At 44.3% G+C, this 12,723-nt stretch overlaps 1 protein-coding gene across 1 annotated transcript in view; it reads right to left on the bottom strand.

Annotated features, from left to right (window-relative positions):
* The window catches only part of LOC119175789 (uncharacterized), a 95,856-nt gene continuing 83,133 nt past the window's right edge, over positions 1-12,723 (bottom strand). Inside the window, exons 7-10 of the mRNA XM_075876198.1 lie at positions 12,528-12,657; positions 12,187-12,320; positions 10,273-10,483; positions 1-177 (exon numbers count right to left, since the gene is read on the bottom strand). Coding sequence (XP_075732313.1) covers positions 95-177; positions 10,273-10,483; positions 12,187-12,320; positions 12,528-12,657 — 558 coding nt within the window. The 3' untranslated portion in view covers positions 1-94. The remainder of the gene's footprint in view (positions 178-10,272; positions 10,484-12,186; positions 12,321-12,527; positions 12,658-12,723) is intronic.

Raw genomic sequence — 12,723 nt, 5'->3', positions numbered from 1 at the left:
TACTGTTCAAGTCAACTTTATTAATTCAACAAGGAACAAATATTTCTTCAGACAGTTATGTACATTTATAATACAAGGCAGAAATGGCCCACACTCAAAGACCACAACAGAGAACCGCAAAAGCACTGGTAAAGGCTGTAACAGTCCAGATAGAGCCATGTTGCAAGGTTCGAGAACCTGCAAGAAATAAAGTACCCCATATGATAAGGAGACATTAGCATAGCTTTGAAGACACTGAGAATTTTTTTTTTCAATCAAAGTATCTCATGCATACACTCAATATTGCATGAAGTTGACTAAGCTCATCACTAGAGACCGGATTATAGGCAAATGCCTATTTGGTTCCTTGCATTCCTATCGTGCCATTTTAATGTATGAGCATGAATGAGAGGTTAAGAAGGGCTTTTATAGTGTTTTTATAGTGTCTATGAATGCCTATTTCAGGGGTTCGAGCCTAAATGCCTATAAGTGCTTATGTTCCAAATCAGCGCCTATATGAGCATTACTTAAGCCTAAATTTTGTTTTTGAGCGTGATTTGCAATTGTTATTCATGTAAAAGTCAACATTGATTATTCCAAACACTATGAGGTTCAACAAAGTCCTCTAGTTCTAGCAACTTCCGCAAAACAACCGCTAATCGCAGTGAAATGACACTCGCTGGCCACCATACGTGAGTGATTAGAGGAGGAGCAAGAGAAGTGCAAACACGCTATTTCTCAGCCCTAAGTGGAAGCAGCATCTGCAGGGGAATGAGGAGAGAGAATTAAAAATAGGAATAAGAGTGACGTCCACGGTCAAGGCCGTAATCTACACGGAGCTGTCCAGTGTCCTGAAGGAACTGAAGAAGAGCAGCTTTTTCGATGCATCCGCGGCAAGGTGCAGAACGAATAAAAAACCAAGGAGGGCCACTCACGGAATGCTCATGTTGATTCAGTGGTGACGTAGTCCGCCAAATTGTTGTACTTAATACAGCGAATTCTGATACAGGCGCCGGCATGTTTACAATCAACGGTGTATTTAGCATACATTTTCCTTATGCCTGAATACGCTTGTGCCGTATGAGATCCCTTGGCATATGTCTTCAAGTGACAAACATAAAAAAATACAGAACAGGGCCGCAATGTTTGCCCTGAGCCATTACACAAAACAATGACAGCTGCACTAATATGAAAAATGAACTACGATGGGAAGTGCTATCATTACGCCGAATTAAACTGTGGTTAAAGCTGCTATGTCTAGCATTTCATGGTAAAACACGTATTCAAAAATGATTGTACCTAAGCAGGCCTCTTCGAGCGATGGTAATTGTTTTCAGGTTCTAGAATATTGTATGGTATCTAATTTTTATATCAATTTGTTTTTGCTAGTTTTGTGGCTGAATGAAATGGCTTTTAAAGAGAACAAGTGAGCTGTATCAGTGAAGGCGTGTTCTTTTTGACCTTGTAACCCACCTTTTGCAGCGGCTTCGGGTAAAGAATGTGATGTGCACAAAGCTTTTGTTTTGCTTGTAATTTACTTTTTTAAGCACCCCTCACTAGGTGACATAAGTGATAGTTAGACACTAGAAGTTCTTGCATGCCCAATGAAAAGCGTTCAACCACGGTGATTTTTCAAATTGGTTTGCTACGAGCCACTAAACCATGATGCAAGGACGCAAGCTTGAATCCCTTGTCTCTCGCCCCATGTAGCCATCACGAGCTTAATTCCTTCCTTGCTTTCCTCGCTATCGGGGATGGAGGATCACATGATGCATTCCACCAAGAACATCATGTGTAAGTAAGGTCACGCGCGATGACGTGCTCCAGCCTGTTCATGCTCGTACGCCATCGATGTTGTGTTGCTCCGACGTTCTCTGTTGTGTATTACCTGCTTCTGTGAGATGAATCAGTCAGTGGGTGTACTTTTGGAGAGGCTGGGATGCATCATGTATACACAGCGATACACAACGCCGCTTTGCTGAAACTGCGGTCAGAGACGACGCACCAAACACAAGCTAAGCATTGTCAGAGTTAGTGAAGACACGATTCAGGAAGGACGAGAGTACGAACGCAAGAGAAATGGGGTAGTAGCAGTAGTAGTATAAAATAGTAGAAGTAGTAGTGGTAGTATGTGCGAGTTACGTGACAAAAAGACGTTATGATTATGAGGGATGCCGTAGTGGAGGTCTCCGAAAATTTTGACTATCTGGCATTTTTTTTAATGTGCACTGACATCGCGCAGTACGCCGGCATCTACCTTTATGCCTTTATCTATAGATGCGACAGCCGCGGCCGGAATAGAACTCGCGACATTCACGTCAGCAGTGGAGCACCCTAGCCTCTGGTCCACCAAGGTGGACGTGAAATGGGGGCTGATCAGTGTAGAGATTTTTGCGGCCATTGAAAACAAAAATAAAAATAACAACCTAACAGTCCGTTTGCACATTTTATCATTTTATTTTTTTCAGCTTTCATTCATTGTACTTTTGAAAGCACAGAGCAAAGATGCAAGGGGAAGAAAGACATAGACGCAAACAGCGCTGTCTTTCTTTTTCCACTGTCTTTGCGCTTCCCTTTCAAAATGATATGACGCAGCTAGCCCAAACCAAAGTACTGCTCATTCATGCTACACAACAGAACACACAAATTGCACATGCCAACTAGAATAATTAGCATACAACACTCTTAATGAGGTACCGTTTAAAATACAGGATATAATCAAGAGACGGGACACATTTATCGTCTCTTTTTTTATATAGCTAGCATTTAACCAAGATCTGATAAAGAGTGTACGGTGAGCAACGTCAGAGCCCGAATGTCAACGTAAAGGAGCGACGTAAAAGCAGGACTATTTCTTGCTGTATGTCATTCCATCCAAATTGGTGCACATGCCCGTGAGAAGGGCAAGTGGCATTCAGTAGAAATTTAGCGTTTTTCCGCAACACGTCACTTTCCAAATCTTAACAAGTATGATTCTGAGTGCCCAGTGCATTCATTACGCTCGTCAGCTTGAAATGCCCGAACCTAGTGAGGGGCGCTCTAATGTGTTCCCCGACAGAGGAGAAATTACGCGATTAGACCTGGCATCCCTTCCTTCTGGGGTATCAGTGGTCTGGTTATTTCCTCCTTCGCTGCTCTTCCTAGCCACGATGAAACGAAATAGACCCAGGAGAGTGGTGATTTGACGGTGGACACTTGACTCACAATGATGGACAATAAATCGACATTCCGTAATCTGCGAATCGTGCGGGAAATGCATGCCTATGTTCAGCCGTTGGTGCCTTTGTGCTACCTTAAACATTAACATTTTTTTTTGCTTATTGTCATAGGTACAAGTCACCAATGTCTTCGTTTTAAAATATTTCAATTTTTGTGGAAATTTATTGTGCCTATATTTATGATTTTAAAGGCCTAAAACATAGATTTACCGGCCTGTCTTTGGTGCCTAAAACACACTTTTTTAGTGCCTGAAAATCAGGCCTGTACTCATCACAGTCACATTCTTGTGGTTTACAAGACAATTGTAGTTTTCAATTCATGCAAATGCAACAATTCTAGTCAATACGAATGAATGGAAATACATCTGTCCTCTTACTTTTAAAAAACATGGCTGTGCCATTTTTAACAAATTAAAATGAACAAAATCTTGATATAATAGCAGACTGACATATTGACAACTACACTGAAAACAAGATTTGAATAAACAAGCATATCTAGGATTTGCAAATTTGGTGAATGACTCCGTGGTATGAATTGTAAATAACGATTTCACAGCGTCACACTAATCAATGTAACTGCTAGACACAAAAAGGTGTACTTTCACACACACACATGCACGCGCACGCACACACACACACGCACACACACACACACATACACACACACACACACACACAGGGTGTTTCAAGAAATGTGTCGAATATTCCTAAATAATCTGGAAAAGACGCTATTTGCTCGTTGTCTTCACAGTTGCTTTTTCTATAGTGACAGGCATCTTAAGAGGGTTGAAAGTATTATTTGGAATGGCAATTTAATTACCATTTCAAATTTTAATTTTTCTAATTAAGTTAGGGAAGTTAAAATCTTTAATTTTTTTAATTAGTGGAGTTAGGAAGTTACGCCAAATGGAAAAATTGAAGTCCTTCATGCGAAAAACCGATTGCCGCTTTGAGATTTCGGAAAAGTGGCCTCTGCTAATAACTGCGAAATAATAAAGTTATATCCAAGTCTGCGGCGAAATCAAAACCGAAATTCGAAAGCGCAACTGAAATGAGGGAGCGTTATTATATCAACCATCAAACGACATCGTCGTGTGGGTGTGTGGGCTACGCTTGAAGTTACGTTGTCAAAGGGGGAATAACTGCACCCCGGTAATTGCTGTTTTGAACAGTGACATCATTGTAGTCGTCTGCTTGTTGCGCTCTTCGGTCAGTTGGTTTCGGTTTCGCCACAGAATATAGAATTTTAATAATTTGTTGTTATTACTAGAAGCGGCTTTTCTGAAATCTTAAAGCGACAATGAGTTTTTCGCATCAAGGACTTCAATTCTTCTATTTGATGTAACTGCCAAACTCTACTAATTAAAATGTTAATTTAACTTTCCTAATTACTGTTCCGAATGATCACTCCAATCTTATTTTAATGCCTGCCGCTACAGAAAAATCAACTAGCAAATAGTGTCAATTGCTGATTTTTAAAGAATATTGGGCACAGTTCTTGTGACTACCAACACACACACACACACACACACACACACACACACACACACACACACATATATATATATATATATTGCCACCCACACCTAGTGGGTCAACTGCAAGAGCGGCTCTCAATCTAGAGGAAAAAAAGAAGATCGAGTGCTTCTTCTCGACTCGAGAGCCAGCCACGACTGACGCATCGTCCCAGAGCTAGCTACTCGGTGGTTTAATAAACCCCCAGTACTTGGGACTGAATCGTGACAAATTGGTGGAAGTTGCTGGGTAGTCTCACGGATGCTGCAGACCCCCCCAGGAAGCCGTAGTACAAGTACAGTGCCAGTCAATACTCCCGTGCATCTGACAAGCCGCCGAATCAGGGGATTGCCTCCGGAAGTTGACGATACTGCTCCCACCACGTCAACAAACATGACCAGCGCATCGGTGCAAACCTTGCCAACCGGCACGGGAAGCACGTCGTCGAACCCCTATATGTAGGAAAGCCCACGGGCACCGGCGACGTTCCATAGTACGGAGCGCGAGGACATTGAGAACTGGTTGGCAGACTTCAAGCACGTAGCCACCTTGAATCAGTGAGATGATGCGGTGAAACTGGGTCGTGTCTACTTCTATCTCGAAGACTGGGCACGTACGTGGTATCAAAATCGAGAGGAGCAGCTGTCGACGTGGCCCGAATTCTCTCGTAGACTTCTGCAGACATATGCCGGCGCTTATCGCCAAAAAAAATCTGAACGAGCTATTCTGGCCCGCGTCCAGTCGCCAAACGAAACTGTGACCCTCCTCGAAAGTCTGATGTTTGGCGCACACCCGATCACCGGCCTCTATGCTTTCACTGCGGAGAAGCTGATCACTTGTACCGCCAGTGCCCATATCGCTGTCTTGGGCTTCGCGGCTTTTCTGCGTACTCGCCGCCACCCCGTTACCGCCAGAGAACACGCGACATCGAAAACTACCACTCCCAGCAGCATGCACCACCGTCTGCAGGGCGCCAGTCACGCTTGCCATCACCGAGGCGATTTTCATCAACGCCCCAGCGATATTCTACCGCACAATCTCCCAGCCCCCGCCGGGAAAACTAGCCGAAGCAACCTCTGGGGGCAGGGTCGCTGAACGTTGAAGCGCTGAAGACCTCCTATTGACGTAGAACCGTACAGAAACTGGTCCAACATCACCTGCTGCTGCAAAGGATAGCCGGCTTTCACTCGACATAGCAGTGACAATTGATGGTTGTGTAGTTATAGCGTTAGTGGACACCAGCGCAGACTATTTCATACTGAGCGGGAAACTGACAACGCAGCTGAAGAAAATATTCACGTCATGGCATAACTTGCAGATTCGGACAGCTGGTGGCCATGTCGTTACTCCACTGGCCGCCTGCACAACCAGAGTACAGATTCAAGGGTATACATTCGTAGCAAGCTGCCTTGTTCTACGTGAATGCTCCCGTGACGTCATTCTGGGAGTTGACTTTCTACAGGAAAATGGACCTATCATTGATCTGAAAGAGTGCCGCGTCACGTTCTCAGCCCAGCGAGCAATCAACGTGCAGGATGACGGAAGGCGTGTCGACGTACTCCGTATTTCTGAACAGTGCGTGACGCTTCCTCCCCGAGCAGTGTTCTAGTCGACTTAACATGCTGTGGTTTGAGCGATGGCGCTGTGGTGGCTGAGACAAATTTAGAACACCTCCTGCAGCAAGGCATCTGTGTAGCTAAAAGTGTAATACACGTTCGTGATGGCCGATCTGAATTGCTCGTTACCAACTTTAGCTACGAGCACCGACACCTTTTCCATGGCACTTCGATAGCGTTTGCCCATGAAGTAGCAAACGTAACCAACTGTCTCACGTCAGAAGTAGTGGATAACGCAGACACGTCAATGAGCAACATTGACATCAATCCTTATCTGCACACCGATAACCAGACTGCGCTGCGAGCGCTCTTGTTCGAGTTCAGGTTTTGCTTCGCAAGTTGCTCAAAGATTCGCCAAACGTAACCAACTGTCTCACGTCAGAAGTAGTCGATAACGCAGACACGTCAATGAGCAACATTGACATCAATCCTTATCTGCACACCGATAACCAGACTGCGCTGCGAGCGCTCTTGTTCGAGTTCAGGTCTTGCTTCGCAAGTTGCTCAAAGATTCGCCAGACGTCCATCACTCAACACAGGATCATCACGTACGAGGACGCATGCCCAATACACCAGCACCTCTAAAACGTGTCGGCTAAAAAACGTGAAGCGATACGTACGCAAGTCCGTGAGATGCTTGACGATGGCGTTATCGAACCATCCAACAGTCCGTGGTCATCTCCAGTCAAAAAGAAGGACGGGTCGCTATGCTTCTGCGTCGACTACTGAAAGCTTCACAACGTGACTAAAAAGTATGTGTACCTGCTGCCGGGTATCGACAATTTGCTGGATAGACTTCGTCGTGCCCATTATTTCACTTCTCTCGATCTGAAAAGCGGGTATTGGCAAATCGAGATAGATCAGCGAGACCGCGAGAAGACAGCCTTCGTGACTCCAAATGGCCTATACCAATTTCGAGTACTCCCTTTCGGCTTGTGTTCAGCGCCGGCAACTTTCCAGCGAATGATGGACACTGTCTTCACAGAGCTCAAGTGGCAGACTTGTCTTGTCTACCTTGATGATGTGGTGGTCTTCTCTGCCACGTTCGAGCAGCACCTTCACCGCCTGCGCAGCGTGCTGGAGGCTATCCGATCGGCGGAGCTCACACTAAAGCCACAGAAGTGCCACTTCGGCTATGAAGAACTAAAATTGCTTGGACATGTAGTTAGCGTCGAAGGAGTCCGGCCCGATCCAGACAAGCTTGCCGCTGCTGCCGAATTACCAGCTCCTGTCGATAAGAAAGCCACCCGGCGCTTCCTTTGTTTGTGCGCCTACTATCGCCGGTTCATTCATGGCTTTTCACAGATAGCAGAACCTCTGACTCATCTCACAAGGGACGACACGCCGTTTGTCTGGGAAAACGAGCAACAGGCAGCTTTTTATGAACTGCGACAGCGCATGCAATCAGCGCCCATTCTCGCTCATTTCGACGATGATGTTGACACGGAGGTTCATACTGACGCTAGTAACGTTGGGCTCGGTGCAGTGCTCGTTTAGCGTCAAGAGGACATCGAAAGAGTGATAGCCTACGCCAGCCGCTCTCTATCCCGTGCCGAGGCGAATTATTCCACTAGGGAGAAAGAGTGCCTCGCAGTTGTCTGGGCAATCACCAAGTTTCGCCCGTACCTTTATGGTCGTCCCTTCAAGATAGTGACGGTCCACCACGCCCTCTGTTGGTTGGCAAGCCTGCGCGACCCTTCAGGACGGCTAGCACGGTGGAGCTTGCGGCTACAGGAATTTGACGTCACCATCGTCAAAGTCTGGCCGTAAACATGAAGTCTGGCCGTAAACATGAAGATGCTGACACACTGTCACGCGCACCCCTTCATGTCGTCAGTCAGGAATTAGAGGAAGACGAAGGCTTCCTGGGCGCCATTAGCTCATCAGACTTGAGCAAACGGCAGCAAGATGACGCAGAGATTCGTCCAATTATTGATCATTTAGAGGGCCAGGGCACAATCATACCACGTCATTTATTCCGCTCATTGACGTCGTTCTGCCTTCGAGACAGTGTGCTGTACAAGAAGAATGCTCGTTCGAACAACCGTGCCTACCTTCTGGTGGTTCCTCGAGACATGTGATACGTCCTCTTCGCTTGCCATGACGAACCCACATCCGGTCATCTGGGCTACTCACGGACACTTGCCAGAGTGAGCGAGAGGTACTATTGGCCAGGACTTGCGGCGAGCGTAAAGAAGTACGTCAAGAGCTGTCAGAAATGTCAGCGTCGAAAGCAACCATCTTTTAAGCCAGCTGGTTTGCTTCAGCCCATTGAAGCACCTTGCACGCCGTTTGACCAAGTCGGTATGGACATTCTCAAGCAATTTCCCCTGTCTGCGGACAGCAAAAAATGGGTGATCGTCGCGACCGACTATTTGACACGCTGCGCTGAGATGCAGGTGATCCCACGAGCCACGGCTTCTGAGGTAGCACAATTTTTCATGCGCCACATCGTGTTACGACACGGTGCTCCTTCCAGTATAATAAGGGGCAGAGGGACGGCATTCACGGCGCAGCTTATGGACGAAGTTTTCAAACTGAGCAACTCCAGACACTGAAAAACAACTGTGTACCGCCCGCAAACTAACGGACTTATCGAGCGACTGAATGAGACCATCGCAGACATGATCTCAATGTATATAGACAAACAGCACAAAACATGGGACCGGATCTTACCTTACATGACCTTCGCGTATAATACCACCGTGCAAAAGACCACGCGGTTCACACCATTCCGGCTTCTCTACGGCCGCGAAGTGCAGACCATGCTGGACTCTATGCTACCGTGTCAAGACAAAGACGAGTTGGCAACTGACGCTGAAGAATTTGCAGAGCGTGCTGAGGAAGCCCGGCAGCTCGCGCGACTACACATGGGCCAACAACACCCACCACAGAGAAGTGTTTCACAACACCCGAGACCAAGTTTGGGTGTGGACGCGCGTCCGCCGCCGTGGCCTCATTGAAAAGTTACTGAGCCGGTACTTTGGCCCATATAAAGTGTTACGCCGCGTCAGTGACGTGAACTACAAAGTGGTTCCGGACTCAGCATCGCAGGTACGGAGCAGGACACGACCGAGGCCGGACGTCGTTCATGTGTTGCGCATGAAACCATTTATTGCGCATTGTTCATAACTTTTTCTTTGCTGTACACTGTTTTTTGTGATATTTATTTATTTTTGTGAACTTCCTTCTTCGTTCATTGATATTTACTATTTGGCACGCTCTTTAATTTTTACTTTTACTTTATTCGAATTTCTAATTTCTTTTTTTTTTTTCACGTGCCTATGTCGTAACATCATGGTGATGCTATGTACTTTTCTTTCCCTCTTTTGGGACGTAATAAACAGTCAGTGTAAGTGGTGGACTTTTTGCAGGTTCTTTTGAGCTAAAGCTCTGGCAAATAGTTTGGAGAACCTGATAAACTGCCATATAAACAAATACCTTGGTGACAAGATACAACAGCCCAGATTGTCCATTTGAAGCAGAGGTAGTAAAACTAACGCCTCCTTGCTTTGGCTATTTGTGCGTGCTACCATTTTATTTGAATGGAGAGAAGATTAATGTTAGCCAGAGTGGATGGTATGACAACACAAGTCTGCCTACACACAGGATGATTGGTATTTTGTAAGACCCAAGAAATTGTTTTGGCGAGCTGAAAGAGTTCACTTAGTGAGTCTTACCAGCAGTCATATGCTCACGGTGTCATTAAGAGTTGTCAGCGATTCGGCGGTACTTAATAACGAGATTACTAATGCAAACACTAATTCCAAGTTACCTTGTGAGCTGCACAGGAGACCATGTGCTGTTAAGAAAATTTGCCTCCTTCAGCAAGCTTAGAGGAATATGCAAACCGTACAATCAATTTTCTCTTCAACTGTGACTGTATATGCTCATATCTGGTCACTGTCTAAAAATAAATCATTAGCCTTCAAGAGAAAACATACCAAAAGAGCCTGCCCATGCTCGCGGCGGGACAATGTCAATGAGCCGTTCTGCACTGCTAGAGTACTCTTCACCAATGTATGCTTGGCACCTCAGCATGAGTGATTTGTTACTTGTGAGTGTAGGCTCCGCTGGCAACTCGAGTCTGGCCATTGCATAAAAGGTGCCTTTTCCTGTTGGAATTTCAGCTCGGTCTGTCACATTTTCATCCACCTGGAGGGAAAACGTTCTTGTCAATTTAGATTTGCAACTTCCCTTGAAATTATAAAATTACTGCACACAGCACACACTACATATGTGATACCAGAGAACATATCTAGAAATGGCCTCTTAAAAAAGTTGAAGAAAGAAAAGAAAAAAAAACATTCTTTTTTATGGCAATCTATGAAAGACAAAGCTTGAAGTGAGATGACTAGAAGAGTCCACGAAGATCTTAAGTTTTTTACCACAACGAAATAATACAAATGATAAAAGTGAAGCAATGAAATCATAAATTGAACAAACTTTTATGGCAAGAGCTTTTTAAAAATGATGTTAGATATGTCCACTCTAAGAGGTTATGAAGTGTTTCACTATTAATCAATACATTCTCGTGCACTTATTTAGGTTTCTAAAATTCAGGTATCTAAAGTGTTTTGGAAAGTTTAAATAACTTCTAAGAAGCTTCATCGCCTTGAGTCTTTTAAGACTGAAGCCTGTGCATTTCATCATGTTTAGCAATGTATTATTCACAAATAACAGCCTGGAAGCTGAAAAAATGACTGGTACTGCATTACATGATGTGTAGTGCAAATAGGGCATGCCAAGCATCTTCTCTGCCATTTTGTGTGCCCCGTTTGCGCTGACCATTCGATAATGTGTCTCAGGTTTAATCATTCTGAAAATGAGGCATTTATCTTTTTCCAATTCCGTGTGGTTGTATAACTGATTGACACGAGCATTAGACGCAGATGTAATTTATTCCCAAAAAAATTGTAGCAGAGCGGACAAACATGAATGGCTGAAGGGACGAAGGTGTCTTTTTCCGCGCTGCTAAAATTTTTTGTGCCAATAAGGTTGAAAGTTCGTACAACATCAGACTCCCCTGTATAGTATACAAAAAGTGACACACCCACACTGCAATGATGCACTTCCAATTAAATGCACAGCATGCTCCCAGTACACTCACATTTCAGCTAAGCAGCTGTCATTTAGTGCTTAAATCATCCACCTTATAAATGGGTGGACCCAATTTTGAATCCCATTTGGGGCAGCTGCCATTACAGGTATTTTATAATCATACAATTGAATAAAAATTATCAGTGTTGACTTGGTTTCTTGTAATTGTGTTAAGAATATAATAAATGCTCCAAAAACTTTCCTTAAAAAGTTTTTAGACCACTCATAATGTGGCATTAGCACAGTTAAGGGAATCAGGGTAAATTTAAGGGCTCATATTTTTTTGTTAGACATAACAGACAGCAACTGTTAGTTCTAATTAATATTAGCATAGTTAGAAGATTTCAAAAGAAATGTACATCCAGATAATGTATAAACTGAAACTCTATTTAGATGTCTTGCTTGACTTTCAGGACACATTTTATACATTGTTTGGCTCTAATTGTTTTGCATTGCAATGCATCTTTTACTGTACATCAACACACGTTCTGTTTTCTGCGGATAACATGAAATGCTTAGCTATACTTTAGCTGGTGTTCTCTCACAAACAGGCAACCACTGTCTAAGTGCCTGCCGTATGATCGTAGCATTGTAGAGTAAGTTGGCAAAACATTGAATTTTAAATGCCAATGAAGGCCAGAATGGTGATTCCGTTCCATAGACTAACATTACGTTGCAGCAACATGAACAACAAGTGCCCTGCTTGGTCTCTGTTACATTTGCAGTGCGCCAAAACTGAGGCAGTGTGTCAGACTTACCCGACTGCCATTGACGTACCACGTCAGGATGGGAGCAGGCTTTGATGGACCATTAGAACAGGTAACATTGATAGCATCCCCAATCTTGTAGGCCGTTTGAAGATTCTGAATTTCTGGGTCATTACTTGGGAGAGCTTAAAGGAAAAAAGTACTGTCTTGTATAATTGTGCAAAATTCTTCCAGTTCTATTATCTTCCTGTCATTCCTCTGTTTTCTTTTTATCTCTGTTGCATAAACTTATCCCTGTATGATACTTGTCAACAAGTACATATTCACATACATACTCTAGCAACAGAGCCAGGGGCACACCTGGACACACCTAGTTTGTCAAAGCAACTCACCATATACTTGGAGTTTCTTTTCAGACACCTTGGTACGATAACTTGGCAGCTTCACCTTGCAGGTGTAGGTACCTTCAGTGGCAAGTTCAGAATGGCTTAGGTAGACATGGCCTCTATACGAAACATTCTCCTGAGGAAATATTGAGGAAAGTTTTCTTTGCAGTTCCACAGCAGACAAGCTATCTAACTACGAAAG

Source organism: Rhipicephalus microplus, chromosome X (genome assembly GCF_043290135.1).
Source record: "Rhipicephalus microplus isolate Deutch F79 chromosome X, USDA_Rmic, whole genome shotgun sequence".
Classification (NCBI taxonomy): domain Eukaryota; kingdom Metazoa; phylum Arthropoda; class Arachnida; order Ixodida; family Ixodidae; genus Rhipicephalus; species Rhipicephalus microplus.
Note: the sequence above shows the minus strand (reverse complement) of the source record. Positions and strands in the feature narration are given on the sequence as shown.